The sequence below is a fragment of the Mesocricetus auratus genome, unplaced genomic scaffold, assembly GCF_017639785.1.
Source record: "Mesocricetus auratus isolate SY011 unplaced genomic scaffold, BCM_Maur_2.0 Super-Scaffold_6730, whole genome shotgun sequence".
NCBI lineage: Eukaryota > Metazoa > Chordata > Mammalia > Rodentia > Cricetidae > Mesocricetus > Mesocricetus auratus.
In genome coordinates, this window is record NW_024429184.1 from 80,542,942 (window position 1) to 80,568,363 (window position 25,422).

The 25,422-nt window shown below is 42.4% G+C and overlaps 1 protein-coding gene and 1 pseudogene across 6 annotated transcripts in view; both read right to left on the reverse strand.

Annotated features, from left to right (window-relative positions):
- Positions 1 to 25,422, reverse strand: part of Dym (dymeclin) — a 254,334-nt gene that overhangs the window by 155,535 nt on the left and 73,377 nt on the right. For all 6 annotated transcript variants that reach the window (XM_040741591.1, XM_040741587.1, XM_040741590.1 and 3 more), the window contains exons 9-11: positions 8,755 to 8,937; positions 3,639 to 3,817; positions 1,230 to 1,355 (exon numbers count right to left, since the gene is read on the reverse strand). In XM_040741591.1, the coding sequence (XP_040597525.1) occupies positions 1,230 to 1,355; positions 3,639 to 3,817; positions 8,755 to 8,937 (488 nt within the window). The remainder of the gene's footprint in view (positions 1 to 1,229; positions 1,356 to 3,638; positions 3,818 to 8,754; positions 8,938 to 25,422) is intronic.
- Positions 22,147 to 23,135, reverse strand: LOC101829714 (annotated as a pseudogene).

A 25,422-nucleotide genomic window follows, 5' to 3' on the forward strand; every position in this document is an offset into this window, starting at 1 on the left:
AAGAACTCAAAATACTAAATAACAAGAAATCAAACAATCCAGTCATTAAATGGACTAATAATATGAGTAGATAATTTTAAGAAAAGCTGAGATATAAACAAAAAAAACAGAGAAATTCAAATTAAAACAATCAAAAGATGACATCTTTTCCCAGTCAGATGGCAGATGTTCAGAAAACAGTAACAAATGCTGACGGTGTGCAAAGGGAACACCAGGCAGATGAGATGGTCCAGTGGGTAATGACTCAGTGTTTGCCATTTAGTCTGACCCCCTAAGTTCACAATACTTTTTTTTTTTTTAAGAGAAATTCCAAACACTTCTAGTGGGAATGTAAACCGAGTCTGGCTACTATGGAAATCAATATGGTAGCTCGTCAAAAAAACTAACACTAGATATAACATATGATCCTTTTGGTCATATAACACTTTTGGCTATTTATCCAAAGGCCTCCAAGCCAACGTGTCACAAAGACACTTGCCCATCATGCTTACAACAGCACTGTTCATGGTTGCTGAATTATGGAGCTGACCTAAGTGTCCATCAATAACATGGGAGAAGAAAATGTAGTTTATACATACAATGGAATTTCTTTCAGCCATTAAGAACAATATTAGCTAGGTGTGCTGATACACATCTGTGAATCCCCAGCATTGAGGAGGCAGAGGCAGGAAGACCAGGAACTCAAGCCTCACCAACATGGATAGTTCAGAGCCAGTTTGCGTTAATGAGACCCTGTCCCAAAACAACAATACAAAGAACAAAATGGTTTTCAGGAAAATGGGTACAATGGAAGATAATCACATTAAGTGAATTAAATTAGTCTCAGATAAACAGCATATGTTTTCTTCTGTTCCTGGTTGTTAGATTTCAAATACATAAAATCATGTGTATACATGACATTAAAGTAGAAGTGAAACTGTCCTGGGGGAATAAAGAGAGAAATAAGCAAATGCTCAAAATACAGTGTATTTTCATACGAAAGTATCCTCATGTAATCAAGTATATTGTACGACAAACATATACTAATAAAAACAGCAGCTAATCCTTGATGAGAAGAGAATAAGGGTAAAAAGATATGACATTTGTTCATGAAACTAAGAAAACATCATCTCTAATCCAAGTCCTTCCAGACAACTCTACCAGAAGGAAAGCAGATGAAATGCTAAGGCCAAGTACTCGCTATAGAGAAACACTTCTGTCTGTACCCGTCCTCAGTCATGGGAACTTACCACTTCATGGATGGACCTATTAAAGCCATCGTCTTCTGTAAGGATCAATAATATTATAAGGGCCATATATACATGGTGTGAATTTCTTTCCTCAACATGATACAGAATCTCAAGAATTGGTAAAACCTAGGAGATAAAAAATCATAATAAATAATTTCAACATGTCATGAGAGCTTTATACCATTATTATGTATGCTTTGCTCTAAGATCATGTAGTTTTCATAAATAAAAAGGATAAACATTCACTTGGCTGAACATACTGTCCACACACATACCTCAAGTCCCAAGGAAGAAAATCACTAACTCTGTAAAGGTCTCACCCACTGAAAGGTTAATGTCTAGAGACTCTGTTGGTAGACTTCTAGATGTCAGAACAACCTCCTCTAATTATAAAAGGAAGAAAAAGAAACAGGCTGCTCAGCGAACCTTGGCTGCTTATCATTTTGAAGCATTTTAATCTGTATGCTTCATGCGGCTAGCACTTTACACAAGTAATTAATTGAAGGGACCACTGCTGACCACGGTGCGTCTTCTCAGCATACAGCCTGAGACTCCATCTACAGTGTGTCAGTCACGCATCTCACTTTATGATTCTGCTCACAAATGCATAAATCCATTTCTAATCATGTCTTTGACACTGTCAATTTGCTCATTCTGTACTAACTAGGGTAACCAGCACTAAAAGTATATTACCCCTTGTATGAAACTACCACACACACTATGCTGGCCAGTTTTATGTTAACTTGAGTCCTTTTCAAAGAGGAAACCTTGACTGAGAAAATGCCCCACCAGATTGGCCTGTGAGCAAGCCTGTATACATTTTCTTGACTGATGACTGATACAGTAGGGTCCAGCTCACTGTGGTCAGTGCTGACCCTAGCTAGAATCCTACTGTTTTAAGAAAGCTAAAAAAAAAAAAAAAAAAAAAATCAAGGAAAGCAAAGTGAGCAAAACCATTCTCTTCAGTTCTTACCTCCAGGCTCCTGCCCTGACTTCCTTGGAAAGTATACTATAAGTTGTAAGATACAATAAACCCAGGCCACACCATGCTTCTGCAAAGGACCTGAGGATCCAACATCTTCTGGTGGCCTTCAAGGGTAACCACACACATATGTATGTGTAAACACACACACACACACACACACACACACACACACACACACACACACACACACACACACACACACACACCCTACCTGTCTCTGTATTTCCCACCCCCACCAGGAGTCAGTTTTCCTCATGTATGGAGGACTTACACACTGTATTCTGCTGTTTTGTTTTTTTGACTTGTATATTGCAAGTTTTTCCCCCCTCAATATATGTTTTTATTTAAATTAGAAACATGACTGCTTCATGTGTCAATCCCAGATCCCTCTTCCACCCCTCCTCCCTTGTCCTTCCACCAGCCCTCCTCCAGCCCCCCACCCAATCCCCATATCATTTCCCAGGGAGGGTGAGACCCTCCTTGGGGGGATTGTGGAGACAGATTTTTTAATGATCACATTTTTTTGTTCTTAATGTCATTGTGATAAAGAATATGGTAAAAATGCTAGTATTTTATGCTTCTTCATCATTTACATAGTATTTAAAACTAATAAAAGAAGCTATCAAAGGCCAGTGAAACTTGTTCAACCTGTAGAACCCGAGAGTGAGGGGATACAGGATAATGACTGCAGTGATGGTTCACAGTATTTCAAGCATATCCTGGTGTGGTAGCCTACTCTTCCCTTTACTGTAACTCCGATGATAAACATTAGCTCCAATGGAAATCACTGATTGCCTAAAGGAGATCTGTCTGCCAAGACAAACTGTGAAACTAATTTTATTCAGAGTGGACCTTTAAGTGGTGTCTGGTAGTCCAGAAGTTGCATTCAGAGGGCACGGCATCTAGGCTGTGGGAACAATGGACCCCGGGGAAACTAAGCTGGAACAGTCACCCTTGCTTTCATCACTGTCAGCAGTGATGTGTGGCAATCAAGACCAATTATATGAACCCAGAGGACAGGCTGGGGAGGAACAAGAAGAAATAAAACTGCTCTTTGGGATTATAGAGGACGCTTCTTAGAGTACCTGCTCAGATGGAACCTGGGCAACAGGTGGCTGCTAAAGACCTCAAGGACAGGGATTTGTCACACTGGTTGACAAAGACAGGGGTTGTGTCACACTGCTTGACAAGGACAGGGATTTGTCACACTGGTTGACAAGGACAGGGGTTGTGTCACACTGACTGAGGCTGCCCGCTCCGTTCTGCTGTGAATAGCAGCCTCCCACAGTGACGAAGTACAGACCCTCTGTCTACATCTGGTGACATCTCCCATCAGGTGAGCACTCTTACCCTTTTGGAAAAGAAAGTAAATCACTATTTGTAATGTCACAAGGCATAGATGGCATGTTTCTCGTGATACTTACAAGATTTTCCATATCTGTTCGAGCCAACATGTAGGTCCTGACATTGCTGTTCTGATGGAGCAGAGTGTACAAGAGCAGTGTTGCTTGATCAGATGTCTGCTGCTCACACAGGGCTGTGTACAAACTGTTAAAGTTAATCTGGAAGGCATGTGGCATCGACGATGGGAAAGGACTGCTGTCTAAAACACAGAAAATAAGCACAAAATGTATCAAAAGAACATATGAGTATTTTCTGAGTAGTGTGCTTATACATAATAGTTAAGGTTCCACAAGTAAGGAAACCATGGCTGATACATTCACTAAAATTATCAATTCATTTTTAAGAAAAATGGCTAGAAAAACAGCATATACCTAGTTTTAAAATAAAGAAAAAATCAGTATATGAAATACAGCAAGCCTAGGGCAACTACCACACAACTTCTATAGAAGTTGTATTTAAACGAAACTGTAGGGGATTGGAGAGAAGGCTCAGTGTTGCAAACTGCTCTGGCAGAACCTGCTTGGTTCCCTGCCCTGACTTCGGTGGCTCACAACAAGGTGTAACTGCAGCTCTCAGGAAACACCACCATCTGGCTACCATAAGTACCTGATGCACACATGCCCATATCCTCACAAAGACAAACACACACATACATATTTAAAATTAAATAAAACCAATATTCAAAAAACTAAAAATTTAAAAATAACTGACTACAATTGCTAAGAAACTTACTAAAGTTTCTAATGATACGAAGTACAGATCATAGCTCATCCATCTTAAGAACCTGAGTGAAATTCAGTCAATTATTAGCTAGTTCAGAGAAAGAGGGGGAGGGAGGGAGGGAGGGACGGAGGGAGGGAGAGAGAGAGAGAGAGAGAGAGAGAGAGAGAGAGAGAGAGAGAGAGAGAGAGAGAGAGAGAGAGAGAGAATGAGTGGGTGTGTGAATGTGTACTTGCATGCGTAGGCCAGGCAAAGACTTCGGGTACTTCCCTCTATCACTTTCTACCATATTTTCTGGGGCTACAGACACACACCTGTACCTTGGTTTTGCCCAGGTTCTGATGTGACCTCAGCCTCTCTTGCTTTTGCATCAATTGCTTGTACCCACTGAGCTATCTCAACTCCTGAGTGATGCTGATTGAAAGATAACAGATTAATTTGTTTGACAGAGATAATTTCAAGACATCGTAGCATCCAGGCTGTGGCAAGGTTATTACTCACTGCTCTCATCCAGGCCTACAATGAGAGCAAAAAGTGAAGGGGAAAGATAAGGAAAAACATGACATTTCAAGAGGAAAGTGTGTAGGTTTGAAGTTTCAGACAAGAACACAGAGGACAAATCATGTGTCATTATTAAAGACCTTAATGCCTGCTCCACACCTGGACAGCAGGGAGGCTGTCATGAGGGCAAGATCTACCCAACAAAGACTACTACTTGTGAATGTTCAAATTCCTTTGAAATTTGAGAGCTCAAACTGGACAGCACTGAAGGAGTTCTCTGTTGAAAAACAACCATTTGGGAAGTGTTTCCCTAACATCAGCACAAAGTTCAATGAAACTGTGGTCCAAGGCATGCAAGCTCCATCCTGAGTTGGCAGTAGAGCTTAATCATAGTATGCTGGATATGTAAGCATGAATGAAGCACTGACAGTCATGATACTCATAATCATGTACTCGTGGTTCCAGATAGGCCAGCCAATGCATAACAGTTCCTGTAAGAAGGCCCTGAGAGGCCACTACATGAAGCTGCAGTAAATTGTCAACTTAATGTATCCTAGAGTCATCTGAGAGCAAAGTATATAGAGACTGAGGAAGTACCTAGATCAGACTGGCCTATGGGCATGACTGTGCAGAACTGTCTTCACTATTAACTGGTGCAGAAGAGCACAGCCCATTGTGGGTGGCACCATGCCAAAGCAGGTGGTTCTGGGAAGTATAAGAAAACTAGCAAGCTGTGAGTCTGAGTGAGCTGGAGGGAGCCCAAGAACAAGCTAGCACACAATGCTGGCTCCATGACTCCTCCTTGAGCTCCTGTTCTGACTTTCCTCCGTGATGAATTGTGACCTGGAAGAGTAGGCCAAATTCATCCTTTTCTCTCCCTTTTGGTCAGACTGTTTTATTACAGCTACAGAATTAACCTACCCCAGAATGGTGAACATACAAGGACTGCTGGATGTCTGGTAAGGAAAGTGCAGGAACGGAGTGCAGATGGCCCAAATGACAGGCAGTCGTGCTGCAGGTGGCAGAGCAGGAGTCACTCAGACCCTCTAGCAGGAGAGAGCAGCAGGTGCTGACACAGCACTGCAAGGGTTAGTGTCCGACTCACTGGGAATGTTTACTCATGCCGTTCTACATCAGAAGTGTGCGGCTTGGATTTGATTTTATAGGAGTTCACTGTTAAGAGACTGTCTCGAGTCTCAGGTGAAACTTCAACTTTAGACTTGTAAACAGTGTTGGAATTGTGAGAGACTATGGGGACTCAATGAATTTTGCACTGAGGTGGCCATGAGCCAATGGGGAACAGAGTGGAAGGCTATGGCTTAAACTTTGTATGTTAGGGTGTCAAGTTGACAAGGAATGGAGTTGTGATAGTCAAGCTGGGTAAGATTCAGAATACCATAAAAATAGATCTGGTCGTGTCTGTAAGGGGTTATCTAGATTAGGTTAATTGGGATGAGAAGACCGACCTCAACCATTGGCTACTTTTCCTGGGCTGGGGTCCCAGACTAAATAAAAGCAAGTGAACACATGGGGGAGACAGCAAGCTGAGACAAGCCACCTGACTGCAGGTCCAATACGACCATCCCTTAAGCTGCTGCTGCCACAGCTCCTGCATAATGGACTCGACCCTGGAACTACCCACGAGCTGGAATAAACCCTCCTGCCTTAACCTGCTGTCTGTATGCCACAGCAAAAAATACAAGTAAGTCATACAGCAAAGAAACATATAAATAATTTTTGCCGGGCGTTGGTGGCGCACGCCTTTAATCCCAGCACTCGGGAGGCAGAGGCAGGCGGATCTCTGTGAGTTCGAGACCAGCCTGGTCTACAGAGCGAGTTCCAGGACAGCCTCCAAAGCCACAGAGAAACCCTGTCTCGAAAAACCAAAAAAAAATAAAAATAAAAATAATAATAATAATAATTTTCATAGAATTCACAGAAGAGTGTGAACAGCGCAATTCTTCACAGCGACAGCAAAGTAGAGTAATTTGCCAACCTACACTATATTTGACTCCCCCAACATATGTGGTTTTTGTGTGTAGCCACAATATATACACGTGCTTAGCCAACCGGTGGGATGAATCAACCAGAGTGTTTGTCTGTTATCCCTTATTTAATCTGTGCAACAACTGAGTCATTTCTGCCCAATTTTAGAAATGATGAAATAGAATCTTACAGAGATTAAATAAAATGTCCCAAGTCGCCCGGCAGTGGTGGCGCACACCTTTAATCCCAGCACTCAGGAGGCAGAGGCAGGCGGATCTCTGTGAGTTTGAGGCCGGGCTGGACCGACAGCCTCCAAAACAGAGAAACCCTGTCTCGTAAAAACAAAAAACAAAAAACAAAGTCCCAAGCCATCGTGAGTAAACCCAGACTGACCTCTGCATCACACTGCTTCTCACAGTAACAGCAGCAATTGGTAAACCTATACTACAGTAAAGCTCCTTCATTTCTTAAGTAACCACCTGAGACAGATTACAGTCTGTCTGACTCTGCTGTCAGTACTTGGAATTACTGTACCACTGTATGGTCTCCTAGGAGGATGACCTCAGACAAGGTTAAATTCTAAGGTCTTGAGTAGGGTTCAATTGTAACTGTACGTGAACCATTGGCCTGAGTGGCACAAGTTCCAACAGGAGAAACCATACACTGAGTCCTTGCTGTGTTTACTACTCTACTCTTGCTTGGTATTTCTGTAAAGTGCTGTATGATGGTATATCCATATTGCAGGCAATACCACCAAGGACTCCCAAGATTATACAAACTGCCAAAGGTCTTACTCTGAAATGACCAGGGTATGGTATGAACCCAGGTCAGTTAAGCTCCAAAATGAGTTTTCTTAACCAGTAAGTAACACCGTCATCAAGGAAAAGAATATAGTAATAGAGGAGAAAAACACCACTCAACACATGAGTTTTCATTTCCTATCCATTGAACTGTTACTGACTCCCCACTTGCACTGCGTGCGGTTTGAATGCCTGTCCTCCCCCAAATGCACATTAAAGCTTAGCTGTCAATACAGTAGTGGTGCTTTCAGGAAGTGATTCAGTGAAAGGTCTTCCCTTGCAGTGGAGTTAAGGCATTTGTAAAAAAGGCTTCACACAGCTTCACCAATTATCCTTCCATCCCTTTTACTATGTGAGGATACAGCACTGAGGTATCACCTCAGAACTGGGGATGGGGCCCTCACAGACACTACACCTGCTGGGGCTTTGATCTTCCACTTAACAGCCTCCAGCACTGTGAGGAATAAATGTCTCTTCTTTACAAATTACCCAGACTTAAGGACTTTGTTACAGCAGCACATATGGATAAAGGACTCTACATGCAATACTTTAAAAAAACAACAGAGGTATGGCTCCTCAGCACAAATCCTCTGACTATGAAAAACTAGACTAGGTCAGCAAAGGATATGATACAGAGAACCAGATACCTTCATGATTCTACCCAGTAACCACACTTCTCGCTCATCTTAATATTGTATGAGTGTTGGAGGCACTTTGGCCACCCAAGTATAGGAACCTTCCCTTCAGCATACAAACTTCTAATACCCCATGCCCAACTACATCAACTTGGACCAAAAAAAAAGTTTGTTGATTTCTGTTACAATATTTAGTTCTATAAAACTTTAACCAAAAGACAGACTTTTAAAACAACCTACCACATAAGCTAGTTCTTGTCCCTAACATTTAAGTTCAAGCTACATTGTCTCTAAAACAAATGTAAATTCAATGGATATAAATGAGCATAGATTTCTTCTAATGGTTCTTTTACCTCCCTGAGGAAAATGGCAGAAAACACATTTCAATTTCTTCTATGCTGTTTCTTTCGTTACCAGAAACTACATAGTGATAAACAGACTGGAGAGGACAAGGCACTGCTTACGAGGAAGAGGCTCAAAGAAAGCCCACCAACCTTGCGTGTTCTTAAAGGATGTGACAGCTTGTCTGTAGGGGTTTGGTGTGTCTGGAGCATCCGTCAGGTTCACCAGCACCAGCAGAAGCAGGAGACTCTGGTTGGCCAGAGGAGAAGTAAGTTCTGGAGAGGCAGCTGCTTTGCTGCTTGCCCCGCCTAGTGTGAAGACAGTCCAGAGACCAGCTTGGAAAGAAAACACAGAGTTAGGACTGCACCACCAATAATGTTGAGTATTCTATATGCTCACGCTTTAAACTTCAAAATCCATCTTTTAATTAAAACAAGTTCATTATTTGAGGATTCTCTTATAAGAGAATCTATAGATTGTCTACATATACACCCCAAAACACCAACAAGTATATAATGTCATATTAATGTGTTTTTGTGTTGAAATGAGATATTTTGAATATATGAGCTTAATGCATCATTACAATTATTTTCACCAGTTTATCATAACACCTAAAACATAACTACTAGACACAGTAAAATTACATGTTAATTATATCCCTAGTGGACAAAGCTGCTAAGGCACTCACTCCATTATAAATATACTTTACAGCTAATGGGTGCTGGACCAGCTCTACTACAAAGAATCAAAAGTCTTACTCCAGTCAGAAGAGCTACCACTAAGAAAACAAGTAGCAACAAATGATAGCAAGAATATAGGGGGGCAGAGTCCTGTACGCTGCTGGTGGGAACGTGTATTAGTCCAACCACCATAGATGTCAGTATGGAACTGCATGGTCAAGATACATCACTCTCAAGTATACACCAAAGCACTCTAAATCAATATACCAGAGATACCCTCACCTCTCTTTACAGCAGTACTCAAGGGTCAAGACATGAATCAATGGAAAAATGAATAAAGAAAATGTAGTATCTCTATACAACTGAGTTCTACTCAGTCATCAAGAATAAAATAATACCACTTGCAGGAAAATGGATGCAAGTGTAGATCATCATATTAGGAAAAATAAGTCAGACTAAAAAAGATGAATATAGCATGCTTTCTCTCACTGAAGGATTCCAAGTTTTATATAAATACAGAAAAATCACACATGTATATGGAACATGAGAGCAGAATTCAGATTGTCTGGGGCAGGGGATGGATAATAACAATGAGAATAGGGGAAGGAGGAAGGGTAGGGTGTCCGGGTTAATTTGGTTAAAGCCCATGAAATACCTGTATATGAAAATGTCTTTGTGAAATGTATAGTGTGTACAATAATATACACTAACAAATATTTACTTACATTAAAGCCTTCTTATACACAGTAATAAACAATGAAAAGTAGACTTAATTCCAACAATAATAATAATAGACACATTGTTTAGGAATACAAAGCCAGTGGGATGCCTCAGTAGGTAAAGGAACTCGCTGCCTAGCCTGATGATCTGGGTTTGATCTCTAGGGCCCACAGAATGGAGAGAACCAACTTTCACCAAGTTGTCCTCTGAACTCCACATAACTGTGTGTTCAGGTGTACACGCACAAGTAAATAAATGTAAAAAAAAAATGTAAGATGTTTGAGCTGACATCCACTAAAAAAGGCACAGGAAATTTGAATTAAGGTGGAAACAATTCTGAATAAGAAGATATGGTATTGCAGAAATGTCAGTCTGCCACTAGGAGAATCTAAATTCCTGCACAAGATCTATAAAAATACTAATAGGAATTTACATGATACCGAGTAACACAGTGTAAGTAAGTAAAGTATTACTGCATAGGAAAGAAGAAGGGAAAACACTTCAGAGACTAATCTCAGGGGGATGTTCCATTCACATGACATCATTTCTGTGAAAGCTAAAATCACTTTAAAAAGATGGATTTTGGTCGGGCAGTGGTGGTGCACACTTTTAATCCCAGCACTCAGGAGGCAGAGGCAAACAGATCTCTATGAGTTCAAGGCCAGCCAGGGCTACAAAGAGAAACCCTGTCTCAAAAATCTAAAGAAAAAAATAAGTAAAAAGCTATATATATGATAGGCCATCCATGAGAACAGAATTTTTTTATTTGGTCCAATTTTGTTTGTTTTGGCAAATAGGGTTTCATCATGCAGCCCAGCCCAGACTTGAATTTGAGATCTGCCTGCCTCGGTATTTGAATTACTGAAGTTATAGGCACATGGTATGTCCAACAAGAACAGAAGAATTTAGAGATAACAACCAATATTGTTTTTAAAAAGTATGCACACATACTAATTAATTAACCACTGAATTTTTTTGGAAATATTCGGCATTTCTCACTGACTTTTTTCCTGAACTCCCTTCCCTGAGGGCGAACTTTCATGGTCCCAGAAGGCAGCGTGCAAGCTTCCAAAGGAGAGAAACAACTGACAGACCTACGCAGCCTATGAACCACATCAACGACCAGCACTGCATGATGACCCTAAGAGTACACTAGTGTCACACATAACCACGGCAGTAACCAACAGCTCTCTAACTGGACTTAAGACATGCTCAACAAGAGGCGGGGAGGATCTGGAAAGAGCTGGGGGAAGGCAAAATATGTTCAAAAATTTTATGTTAAAAATGTGAAAAATATTAAAACAGAATTTAGAACTGCTGGTATATCATTATGTGGGACATGGAAAACCCTCATTTAAATATCATTAAGGAAAATAGGCAAATCACAAAAAAGCACTTGTATACAATAACAAGTTCCAGTTGTTTAGAACTTTGTTAAGTATACGTATTTGTGCATGGGAATCTACCTGCATGTGTGTGCCAGGATCCACTGCGGAGCTGGTCATGCCAGGTCATGGAGAAGAGTGCAAAGGAAGGTAATTTCCAGTCACTGGCTTTCTAGAGTATCAGACACAGATGCAGTCTAAGAGAACTTAAGCAATCAGAAACTAACAAGGATGGCAGCAAGAGGAGGGAAACTCCTGGTTAGCAGCTCAGAAAATGTGATGCAATATACAGTGGAACTGAGGATACAGCCCTACATTTTTTATTTAAGCGAACAAGTTGAAAAAGGAAGAAAAGAGGCAGGCCAGTGGGGAAGGGAAGACTTGGCAGGTGTTGGAGAGAAAGGTAGGAAAAGGGATGGAGTCAGGGAGAGTGTGCTGGTTGGTCTTTTGTCAACCTAACACACGGACTAGAGTCATCTGAACGGAAGGAACCTAAATTAAGAAAATGTCTCCCTGAGACCTGGCTGTAGGCAAGCCTCAAGGGCATTTTCTTAATCAGTGATCAATAGGGGAGGGCCCAGACCATTGTGGCTCTATAACCAAGCAGGCTGAGCAAACCCCAAGAGCAAGCCAGTAAACAGCACTCCTCCATGACCTCTGCATCCACTACTGTCTGGAATCCTGCCCGGTTTGAGTTCCCATCCTGACTTCCTTCAGTGGCAAACAGCAAAGCTGAAGTGTGAGCCGAATAAACCCTTTCCTCCCCAACTTGCTTTTTGTCACGATGTTTCATCTCAGCAGTAGCAACCCTAAGACAGAGGGAAAGGCTGGAGGCTGGCTGGTGATTTTGGAGGCAAGAGTCACCAACAGAGGCTAGAGAGATGGTACAGATGTTAAGAGCACTTTCTGCTCTTGCAGAGGATTTGGGTTCAGTCATCAACTATATGAAGACCCACAACTGTCTGTAACTCCAGTTCCAAAGGGGCTGACACCCTCTTCCGGCCTGCATGAACACCAGACACATGCATGGAGTAAATACATATACGCAGGCAAAAAAATCCATACATGTGATATAAAATAAGCTCAAAGAAAAAAAATCACTAGCAAGCAGGGCAGTGGTGGCACACAACTTTAACCCCAGCACTAAGGAGACAGAAGAAACAGGTGGATCTTAGAGTTTGAGGCCAGCATGGACTAAGGAGGCAGAGGCAGGTGGATCTGTGAGTTGGAGGCCAGCCTGGTCTACAGGGTGAGTTGCAGAACAGCCAGGGCTACACAGAGAAACTTTGTCTCAGGGAGAAAAAAAAATCACTAACATGTTATAATTGATTATATCTATGTGACATAAGTGAGTGATTCTACGCTTTTATGTTTGTACATATTTATGGTTATGGTTATTTATTACAATGGGCAGAGGTTATACTGTTAACAAATCCTTCTGTAAAAGAAATAGAAATACTGTATAGCAAAACAAGCAGTGGATAAATTTTATTTCTCTGGCAGCTGACCTAAACAAGGGGGAACACATGGACCCCAGACTGACGACTGAGCAGCCAGCATGGGACTGGTCCAGACTCCCCCCGCGAATATGGGTGTCAGAGAAGAGGCCTTGACAATCTGTGGGATCTTAGCGAGTAGAGCAGTATTTATTCCTGGCATACAAATGGACTCTGGAAACCCATTCCACATGGAGGGATGCTCTCTCAGTCTGGACACATGGGGGAGGACCTAGGCCCTGCCCGGGATAATGTAACAGACTCTGAAAATCCCTCTTGGAAGCCCTTGCCCTCCCTGGGGAGCAGAGGGGGGATGGAGTGAGGGTGAGGGGTTGGGAGGATTAGGGGGTGAGGGAGGAGGAGAGGGAAATGGAACTGAGAGTGACATGTGTAAAAAGTTAAATAAAAAATGGAAAAAAATTTATTTCTCTGAACTTGCTATGGGAAGCTATTTTAATCCTTCTTTTCACTATAAATCATTCAACATAGAAAATCTACTATTTTCTAATATTTTACATTTCTATGGAACACACAATATAAACTATCTCATATCATATCATGTCTGGTCAAGGGCTAGAGAGATGGCTCATCGGGTAAGGGCATTGTTCTCCCAAAGGACCCGGGTTTGATTCCCTGCACCTATATGACAGCTCACAACTACATGTGACTCTAGTTCCAAGGGATCAGATACCCTCTTCTGACCTCCACAGGCAGCCAGCACATATGTGGTACACATACATACAGGTAAAATACTAACATATATGAATCTAAAATTTTTATACTGATATAAATATTATGTGATATATATGTCATTTCTTACCAAATTGGTGTCATACTTTTAATTCTTTAACAGATTTAAATTATGCTTACACAAGCCTGGTGGTGGAGGTGCACGCCTTTAATCCCAGCACTAAGGAGGCAGAGGCAGGTGGATCTGTGAGTTGGAGGCCAGCCTGGTCTACAGGGTGAGTTGCAGGACAGCCAGGACTACACACAGAGAAACCCTGTTTTGAGAACAAATAAACAAAAAATTATGCTTACACTTGTGTATTGGCATGTGACTGTGTATACACGTATACAGATCCCCTCGGGGCCAGAAAGTGTCGGGTCACCTAGAGAGGTGTTACTAGCATTTGTGAGTCACCTGACACAGGTGCTGGGAACTGAACTGAGATTAACTGCTTGGCTATCTCCTCGATATCCACTACCTTATTTTATAATTCATTTCAATGGTTTTCAGTCTTTTTTTTTTTTCTTTTTTGGTTTTTGAGACAGGTTTTCTCTGTGGCTTTGGAGGCTGTCCTGGAACTCGCTCTTGTAGACCAGGCTGGTCTCCAACTCACAGAGATCCGCCTGCCTCTGTCTCCCGAGTGCTGGGATTAAAAGTGTGCGCCACCAATGCCCAGCCCATTTCAATGGTTTTAACTATTAACTTTTGAATATTTTCATGAAGGAAGTGCACAATCTCCCCAAATTTTAGAAGTCCCCAGGAGTGTGAAGGGAGCCTCCATCTACATTCCCAGTAAAGCCTCGGTGTCAGGAGAGAAAGCTAGGGCTCATCAAGTAAACGGGCTCCCTTCATTTACTGCAGGAGCATTTCTGATACATAGGATGCTTCCTAATTTTCATTACGAAATGCTGGGTGAAGTTCACCAACTAACTGACAACTATATATCACAAGTTTAAAGCGTTCAAAACTTTTCTTTGTACAATTCATGACACAGTTGAGAACAACCAAAGCTATGTAGGAAAGTACAAGGCTGGGAGATGGCTTGGTTAGTTTTTGCCCATGCTTACCGACAACGCTCCACAGACAGACAGACAGACAGACAGACAGAGAGAGAGAGAGAGAGAGGGAGGGAGGGAGGGAGGGAGGGAGGGAGGGAGGGAGGGAGGGAGGGAGAGAAAGAGAGAAAAAGACAGACAGACAGACGGACGGAGGGAGGGAGGGAGGGAGGGAGGGAGGGAGGGAGGGAGAGAGACAGAGAGAGAGAGAAAGAGAGAGAGAAGGAGGGAGAGAGAGAGAGAGAGACAGAGAGAGAGAGAGAGAGATTTAAGTCTCTTCCACCCCTAGTTTGTCCCAAGACTGTTTTCCAGTGTATTCATCACTGTTTGTACCATGACTACAGGCAGAGAAAACACAATTAGAAAAGTCAACCCACAATAAAAACAACCCTAAAAGCTTCTCCACGACAAGATATAAGTGCCATTTTTTGATCTCCCTCACAATTGTTCATCTTCATTATTAGGAGAAACAGGAGTGAATTTTCCCTGAATGAACTGCACAAAAAAATAGATATTCTTATTCAGGATGGCTTCTTCACTCTCCCTTTCACCCTTTCAAACTGTTGCCAGAAATATGAGGGCTTCTTATAGAGGAGGATGGACAGCCAGATGGACATGCACGCGTGCGTGCGCACGCACGCGCACACACACACACACACACACACACACACACACACACACACACACACTTACACTCTCTCTCCCTCCCTCCCTCCCTCCCTTTCCCATCTCTGGTAACTTGCATTCACAACTGCCTTTCCTCAGAGAGAGGAGGAGGCAGCTTGCCACTGCCTACATTGTCGTTTGAACTGGCCCATGATATTGGACCATACTTCTTCCAAAAGTTCACTTTTTGTAGATCCAAGCCTCTGATCTATGACCCAAGAACCTTAATGGAATTGCATTTTCCTGTTGGCAGAAAGAAAAAGAGAAAATTCTCTTTACCAGAAAAATAAAGGAAAGTTACAGTATATTTCCTTCTGCTCCTAAGGCCAAATTAAGGAAGGTTCACAGTGTTTTTTAATTATAGTCCTCGGGTCTTCCAAATAAGCTCTGAAAGTAAAATTAAGCTAGTGAAAAGTAAAAAAGAAGTCAAGTTAACTAAAAAAATAAATATGGGGCTGGAGAGATGGCTCAGCCATTAAGAGCTCTAATTGCTGTGCTAGGAAACCAGGATTCACTTCTGAAGCCCCACATAGTTCACAACTGCCCAGAACTCCAGTTCCAGATCTAACACACTCTTTTGGTCTCTGTGTGTACCCACACACACACACACACAAGTCATACACACTCACAGACACATATACAAGCAAGCAAAAGAGAGAAAGAAAACAAATCTTCCAAAAGGAATCGACTGTTGATACGATTTTTAAAGTTTTAACTCAAATATATTCATTCTCATGAAAATGTGATGAACACACAAAGTATGATAAACTGAAGCACTGTAAATATAATAACCATCAAGGAAAAGGGGATCTTTCATTTTAAAATGTTTAGTTTGGCAGCTTCTGGGTGAGAGGTCGACTGGAAGCTGCCTCTGTGAATCTGTGAAGAAGTGCCGCTTGCCATGAGTAAAAATAGAATTCCGAAGAGAAGAAGGTGAACTGGAAATTCACAACAGGGGTGGGAGAAAATATGATGGGCAAATAGCAAAAAGAAGCAAGTCACATCCAGCACAGCTCCAGCTGTATGGCTGTGTGCTGGGGTCAGGCCAGCCCAGACTCCATCCCTAGGGCTTTTTGTTGGATGAATGTGGAAGACTTTGGCACTTTGGACTAGAAAAACAGTTGAGTGCTATAAAAGGAACTTAGTAGGTCATCCTAGTAGGCTCTTGAGACAGTGGTGCTAAGAGCTGTGTGGACCTTGGAGACCCAACTCACAAGGTTTCAGTGGGAAACAACATTAGCAAGTGGGTGAAAGGTCATTACTGTGATATTTTGGCAAAGAATGTGGCTGCTCTCTGACCTGTCCCAAGAACTTGCCTGAGGTTGAATTGTAAGTACACCTAATTACTTTGGCAGAGAAGATTTTAAAACCGTCTAACACTGACTCTGTTGTGTGGTTATTAGTAATCACTCTTGTGCAGGTCTACAATGAAAAGGAGCAAATGGGACAGAAAGAAATATAAGATGCAGTTTAAAGAGGAAAAAGCAGCACCAGGAAACAATGCTGCAGCTGGGGCTGAAAGAAATAAACAGGCAAGAACAGTATGAAAATGTAGACAGCATAATTAATTATTTTGGTCTCATTATTTAACATCCAAAACTCAGATATAAACCAAATACACATTACAACAAAAAAATAAGTAAGATATGGATGGTCTCAAAATGTAGTAATACATTGTAATAAAACCTAATGAACTATGCTTCACACAAAACGTGGATTTCACAAGTAAACAGAAAAGGGCTGTAGTATGAATAATAAAAATCCAGAGACAGATATTGAGGTTAAAGCTGAAAATCAGAGAAGCAGAGCAGCCAGACACTAGAGTTCATACCTCTACCGATGCTCAGACTGAAGGGACCATCTACCCAACCTCAGACTGCTCCTGACTGCACTGCTGCTCAGACTCACTCAGACTGCAATGAGTTCCTGTCTCCTCCCGCCTTATATTCCTCTCTCCTCTGCCCAGCCATATCACTCCTGTCTCTACCTCCCTAGTGCTAGGATTAAAGGTGTGAGCTCTGTTTCTCTTTTAGACTGATTCACTATCAAGTAGCCCAGGGTGGCCTTTAACCAAAGAGATCCATCTGATTGTGTGCACAACCACTGCCCAGCTTCTACAGCTAACTAGTGTGGCTGCTGGGATTACAGGCATGTGCCACCACTGCCTGGCATCTATGGTTGTGGCTAGCTTGCACTTTGATCTTCAGGTAAGCTTTATTAGATCATAAGCAAAATATCACCACAGAGGACAAATACAAAAATGCATCCCACATGATTCTGTCAATTTAAAGCTCAAACACAGACAAAACTAATCTGTAGTATCAGGTTATTGGTAGGGAGAAGAATATGGACAAAGAGCTTAATATACATGTGTAGAGACGCCATGATGAAACCCAATTCTCTGTGTAGTCATTAAAAATAAATAACTGTAGTTTGAGAAGTAAGGACTGTGGTTTCTTTGCTGGTAGAAAGAAAAATCATTAGGAAGATGGGTATGAAAAGATTATGGTCCATACACTAGAACCATTTAACTCTGTATGTTCATTTTATGATAATTGGGCTAAATGCTAAACTACCTGTACTCTCGTTCATGTGTTATATTTAAAGACATCTTTTTCCTGTTTAATATCCTTACCCATCAGGGAAATACAAATCAAAACAACTCCAAGATTCCACCTTATACCTGTCAGAATGGCTAACATTAAAAAGACAAGTGACAGCTCATGCTGTCATGAAGATGTAGAGCAAGAGGAACACTCTTCCACTGCTGATGGGAATGCAAACTTGTACAGCCACTTTGGAAATCAATATGGTAATTTCTCAGAAAATTGGGAACCGATCTACCTCAAGACCCTGCTATACCCTTCTGTGTGCCTGGCTGTGTCTAGACTCTGTTATTCCTACACACCTCTTTTGTCCCAGGTGTCCTACTGCAAAGTAGTGCCTAGCAAAACCATTCAGACATGGTTCCCTTAGAGGGACCCTCCTTTCTCTACCACAGTTTAATCACTTCACACCACTACAGCCTACCAGATCAACAGAAAAATAACAAGACTTTCAGTTTTTAATTTTTGCAGATTAATTTCTGTCTTATGTAAAAAATATGCATCTGAAATTCTTTATTTTTGCCAAATAAAAATAAAAATTGAAGCCTGAATTATTCATGACATTGCTATAAGCAATTGACACTAATTTCATACACTAAAAGACATAAAGAATAACTAACTCTAGTAATATTCAATACTCAAAAAGAATCAATTTGGAATCTACAAATTAAGGTTTTCACTGTCAAGTCTTAAGCTAATCGCTTATATTAGCATTTAAGCACCACTTATGAAAGAGTACACATCCACTGAATGCCTCCGGGTGTAATGAAGTACTCCTGCCTTGACCTTCCTTTTTCTGCACTGCCCACAGGTGTTACTCTTCTGGTATGCAAGATTGGGTTCCATGTGAGACCACTGTGGGCAAAGGTAAGAGAATCCCGGAGAAACTACTGCTCCTGGCTGAAAGGGACATTCTAAGAAAGATGGGTAGAGTTTCTTCCAAAGCATTTCCGTTATGCTGATAACAGCAAGAAGTCAGCCCCAGTTCCGGAGGGGGCTGCACCAGGCCTTAGTAAAGGCAGCTGACATGCCATTGCTACCATAAGGCAGGAATAAGAAGAGGGCTGAGAGGCACTGAGAACTAGACGCTTTGAAATGGGAAGATGCGAATAGATACTTGAAAAAGACTTAACAGTAATGAATTCAGAGGTTACCAAGACATGAAAAATCAGCAAGAGAAAGTAATGTGTAGTTAATGAGTGATATGGAAGAGAGTGAATATGGAGCTTCGGAAGGGCCTCAAAGTGCTCATGGGACTGAACACCTATCCTGAGATCACTTGATTCAATAGGCAGGTTCATGTGCAGACACTGTCAGGGCTGGTAAGGATCATGAAAGCAGAAAGCATCACCCAGGCTGACACCAGCACCCTCCCTCAGGCCATCTGTCAGAACGGGATTGCTGCATGGCACCCCAGGCTTCCTGAAAGATGAGTAGGAGCCCTGCCATGCACGGGGAGGATGGGCGCTACCACTCATCCCTTTCATTCACATAATGGGACACACTGTGCTTGAGTGAGTTTGTAATGTTGCCCAGACTTAACTAGCGCTCACAAAAATCCACTTAAAAACAATGGAACCATACAATTTTTCTAAAAATGTCATGCACCGAAATCAAAGATTGAAAAACATATTTAAATACAAGTGAACACAAGGGCACAAGAAACAGCAGGGCTGACCCCTTGACTACCAATGTGAGCTCCTTGTCATTTTCTTTATAAGCTAAAAACAAAGAAAATATTATCAGTTCTCTGTTTCCCATCTATTTCCAAGACCCTGAAATAGACTTATCCACTTTTATTAACAAGAAACAGTCCTGCGTGACAAGGTTTCTGAGAACACAAATGACACTATGAAGTCACCATTATTAGCAAATACTTTAAAAGTTACCCAAATTTTTGTTAATGTTTTTATTATCAAAAGATAAACATTAATAGCACAAATTTAAATACTTTAAATTTTTTATTATTCCCATCTTCTGAAAAATGTCAACATTCATGTCAGCATAACAATGTACTATAGAATTTATAAGCCATTTTGCTTAAGTCAGAGGCTAGCTTTAAAAGATTACATTGAGGGCACAGATAATCAATAAAGCTTCAAGACCACGATACTCAAGGGCCTGGGTTGGGGATGGTGCGTAGAAAGAAGGAAAGTTTAGGTGAGGATAAACAGCAGCCTGACAGCGAATGATATCCCCACAAATCACCAAAGACAGCTCCCCAGCATTAGTGCTGACCCAACTTAGCAGGTAAAGCGTTTCAATCCATAGAGGTTCCAATCTCACTCATGGAACAGCCCTGTGCAGACCTGACAGCAGACTCTAAGCCAGTTGCTCTCAACCACGACCCTTCCTCACTGCCCTTCCTGCTCCACAACACAGGGCCCACCCCAGTGGGCAATTACAACAGTGTGAAGCCCACCACAGAGTAGATCTTCAGTCCTGGCCTTCAGCAGTCCTAAATTCAATCTGTCCAGTACAGGGAAGAACAGTTTGTGGTTTACAACACAGCTAGTCCCAAACTGTCTTTGCAGACTCCTTTCCCACTCTTCCTCCTCCACAGGACTCCACGTTCAAAAGGAAAGGGTGACTGCTCAAGAAGACGCAGGTGGTATTTCTGTGTGTTTGGTTTACTGGCTCCATCTGCCCAATGTGGCACTGCATTTGCATTTCCTGATTTCACCTAAAGAATGGATCTTACTAGGCAACTGCTCCTTTTTGCTTCATTCCTTCAATAAACATTTATAAATCACCCACGTGCAGGGCTTGCTCAGATTGTCCCATGATACAATAAACTGCTGTCACTATATTCAAGATGCCTATCATTTTTTAAAAAGTATTACATATGTATGGGTGTCCTGCCTACATGTATGTCTGTGCTTGGAAACTGGAGTTACAGATGACTGTGAGCCACCTTGTGGAGGCTGAGAATCAAACCTGGGTCCTTTGGAAGAGCAGCAAGTACTCTTTGCCAGCGAGCCATCTCTCAAGCCCTTTGACACCTAGAACTTAAAAGGAAAAATACAGAAAGTAATGCCATTATAGCAAGCCATAGTAAGTTCTAATCTCTGCAGGAGAGTTTTCCTCAGAAAGTCATTTGTGACCTGGTGTGGAGGGGCAGGGGGCAGATCTGCAAGTGCCACCCTGGGTGTACCTAGAGGTTCAGCTACAGCTGTGAATGACAGAAAAGAAGAAAGTAAGGGCAAGGTGACACTGCCTGAACAACCTGAAGGACAATAAAGAGACCACAGACTCAAGTCCTTTCTCTCCTATACAGGAATAGCACGAAAGTATGTGATGATAGCTTTAAACTGTGAACAATGCTGACCTATATCAAATTACTGAACAAGTTATAGCATGCTGTATTTTGTTTCCATAACCCTCCAGGAAAATTAGCATTTTGCAGGAGGCCCTAACTCAGTCTCCTAGCTGAAGAAAGTCAGGCTGTTGTGGAATTCACTACATGGATGTGCACATGTAGACACATGGACATAGCCATGGGCACCTGACAGTTCTGCAGTGTGAGAGGAGGCTGCAATTGGCATGCTATCCACTGGGTTTAGAATTGGTCATGGTCCTTGACTGATTATAATGTATAAAAATTAGTGAGTTTAAAATGATGAATGAAGGTGGCTGTGGGTTTTCTGGCTAATCTACAAGAATACAGTGATTCATAACTGGTAAGGCCATGTCTTCTTCCACTAGATATATCCGACCGCAAGACAAGACAGGTTCCCAGAGGTCTGAATACTTCCCTCACTAACACAAACCAACATTACGGCCATATACTGTAATTAGAACTTATTATTCACTCTCCCCGAAAGACCATCCCCTCATGCCTTATATTCCCATTTACCTGATCTACAGAGGCCAAGCAGCACCACACCAGGGCTCAGAGCCATAAGGTATGAACATGCCTCACACATCTCCCCATCCCAGCCTTTCCATACCTTCTGAAACACACATCTTTCACCAGAATCCCTTGTACTTTTAACCTCCACTTCTCTTTTTTTTTTTTTTGAGGGCTTCTATTTGTTTATTTAAAGACAAATTTTAAAAAGTAAAAGGAATGAAACCAGCTGAGATTAAGATACATAGCGCAAACTGCAACGTAGAAAAAGGCCTTGCTGGAAACATGATGACGAACACTGGAAACAGTTCACAGACACACAGAAGAGCTCACATTTCAACAGGATTAAGCTGCTACTGATTCTCAGAATGTCAAGGTTTCATTTCGCTCAGCCTGAGATCTCGCTCAATTTCAAACTGCCTGTGGTCCACTCGATCCCAAAAAGCTTTCCGTTCAACGTACCCTTCTTTCCCTCGGTTATGGATAGCAGTTCTTCACCAATCCCTTCTTCCTCCTTGAAGCCCTCCCAGTCCAATTTGAACTTCTCAAGGGTGCTCATTTTCTGGTTTTTGGCGCCAATTTTCCCCAAAAGGCTGCTCATGCCACTTGATCTTTTTATCCCGGACCCAGCAGGGAGTGCTGCTGCTGCTGCTGCTGCTGCTGCTGCTGCTGCTGCTGCTGCTGCTGCTGCTGCTGCTGCTGCTGCTGCTGCGGAACTGACAATGGCCTGAGGGTTTTCTTTCTCATTTTGCTTGAGGAAAGATTTGGCTTCCTTAGTCACCCTCACTTCTTCACCAGCAAAGTCAAACACCTTGGTAATTTTCACCTTTTCTGATTCTTTAGACTTCTCCAGCTCATCTGCTTTGACCAACAGTTTGTTTCAACTAGTCTCTTCATTCTCCTCTACTGCCTTCACTTGTGAACTTGCAGCTGCTTTTGGCTTTGGCCCCACATCATTAAGGAAGCTGGCCCACGGTTCATCTTCCTTCTTCTTCCTTGCATTCTCAGACCCAAGGCCTCCTTCCTGCTGCTCTACATCTTCTTCACTACTGCTACCTCCAGACTCTTCCTTGCCATCCTCCTCTTCATCTTCTAACAAGAGGCTACTTTGTTTTCTCTTTCTGGCTGCAATGTTCTGAGCCTTCCTTCTTTTCCCTTTGGTTTTCTCAGCCTGCTCTTCATCATCCACCTCATCTTCCTCCACTAATTCATTGACATCGTCTCCACTGTACTCTCCACCGGACGGCACGTAGTCCTCATCCTCTTCCGACGTGGAGAAGTCTTCGGAATGGAATTCCTCCATGCTGCGGTCACTTGGGGCCTGCTACCCTCAGGACTGCGGCCGCTGCCCCCAATAGCAAAGCTCTATGGCGAGACCATCTAACCTCTACTTCTTTGAAACCTGAGTATCTATCTCCTGAGAGCCCCCCAAGGACAGTTCTTTCTCAGAAGCTCTCTCAAACAGAGATGTTTGTTCTCTCCCACAGAATTCATGATTGTTTCCAAAGCACCATTCCTTAAACATCACATATGCTTGAAGCATCCCACCAGACTACCCTACCCCTCCAGCTCCCTGCTCAGTCACTGACAGACACCAGCACTCCTGCTCATTGATCACGTCAGCACTACTTCACCGCCTTTCCCTCCACAATATCCCATTCTCGTTTAAAATATTTCAGCTTAGCCTCAAACAACACACCCAAAAATGTGGCCCTAGTCCTTGCCTGTTTAATTTCCTCCATCTGTTTCAACAACCCCATGGCCACAGGCTGCCTATGCACACAGCTTACTAACAGCTGCACTGCCACTAGAGTTTTGAACCCATGTCTTCCTCTCTCTGGTGACCACCTACCAGCAGCCAGGGTTTCTCTAGTCCCTGGCTCAAATAATTTTGGGGAGAATGCTTTATCCCTATTAATTTCTCCACTACCCATCACCAGCCTCACTATGTCCGTCCCTCCTCAACCATCTAGGATTCTCCAGCTCAGCCTCAGATCTCCTTACATGTTCCTTTTCAAGTCTTCACTCTCTTCTGTGTCCATAACATTTTCTGGGCAAAACCGGTACCTTAACTAAATGCAATACTCCATGTCCTACTGCGTCCCACAGGAATTACACACACACATGGGACAAGCTGACAGACATCTGCTTCATCTAAGTTAAGTGCACTGTGCATTTCCACTGGGTCCCCGTTCCAGGTCACTGATTCTCCTACAGCTATCTCTCAACTTCCAAACTAATCCAGGCTCAGTGGTGCTCACCTGTCTTAACTTGAATTTAAAGAGAACTTCCTCCTTTACAATCCACACACTCTACACTCTTATTATAAAAGAGACAGAACATCCTTTTTATCTTGGGAGCATCATTTCTTACCAGTAATTATAAACCCTACAAAAGGCAAGTATTTCATAAATATCTCTAGATAATCCAAATCACCCCTGTCTTTTCTGCCTATACCCTGTGTGCTGGTCAGTTTTCTGTGACAAATACCTGACAGGAACAGGTTAAAAGAGGAAAGACTTGTCAAGCTCAGAGTCATGGTCCATGAAACCGAGAGGGTGTGGCAGGGCGGCTCATGCCTCCCTCAGTGTCAGAAGCAGGGGGAGCCTGCCTGCTCCAGAGCGCTTGCCCCTCCTTCCCCTTCCTTCCATCCAGGCCCCATGAGATGGTGCCTCCACACTCAGGACAGGTCTTCCCCATCTGGCTAACCCTCTCCAACAATCCAGGTATCTCCTGAACAAACTGATAATCAGGATGAACCATCACACTCTGGCTCACCATTCTCCCTTTAGTCTACACTAATTAGTTTCTAGAGCAACACTCCAACATACTTCATGGGATTTTTGTTGTTGCTGTTGTTGTTAAGATTTTCTGATTTTGATTTTTAAAAGCATGAAGAATAGAATTTGATGTTCTGTTACATCTGGTAGGGACTTCAAAGGTAAAGAAAATAGCGAAGAGAAAACACAAGAATTAAAATTTCAGGCCACAAAGTTAACAGAAAGCAGATTTGGTGACATAACCCCCTCTAAGGTCACAAAAAAGCAGGCTTAAATACAAGATTTGGGCTTTTAAAAAATATATTACATCACTTTAAAAGTGGAGGAAAAGGCAGCCAAGCGTGGTAGCCCAAGCCTATAATCCCAGTGCTCAAAAGGCTGGGCAGAGAGGGTCAGTCCAATTCAGAGGCCTCTTAGCCCAGAGTGTGCTCTAGGCCAGCCAAGGGCTGGCTATACAGTGAGGCTGGGAGACAGACAAACAGGCAGGCAGGCAGGCACCCCTCCAGTAGATTGAAATCACACATATCCCTGCTTCTTCAAATGAGAAGTATGAGTCCTTAGAGACAGTTAATGACATGTCAGGAACAGTCAAAGCCACACAACCAATATGGTGCATTTTGTTGCACCACTAATCTTTTACAAAGACTTTCATGAAGTTAATAGAATCAAGCAAGGTGGCACGACCTTTAATCCTAGTACACAGTATGCAGAGGCAGGTGGATATCTGTGAATTCCAGGATAGCTAGAGCTACATAGTGGGACTGGCCTGAAAACAAAACAAAAAAACAGAAGGAAGGAAAGGAGGGAGGGAGGAAACTAATAGAGTAACTAAACTTGCATATAATTATCTTG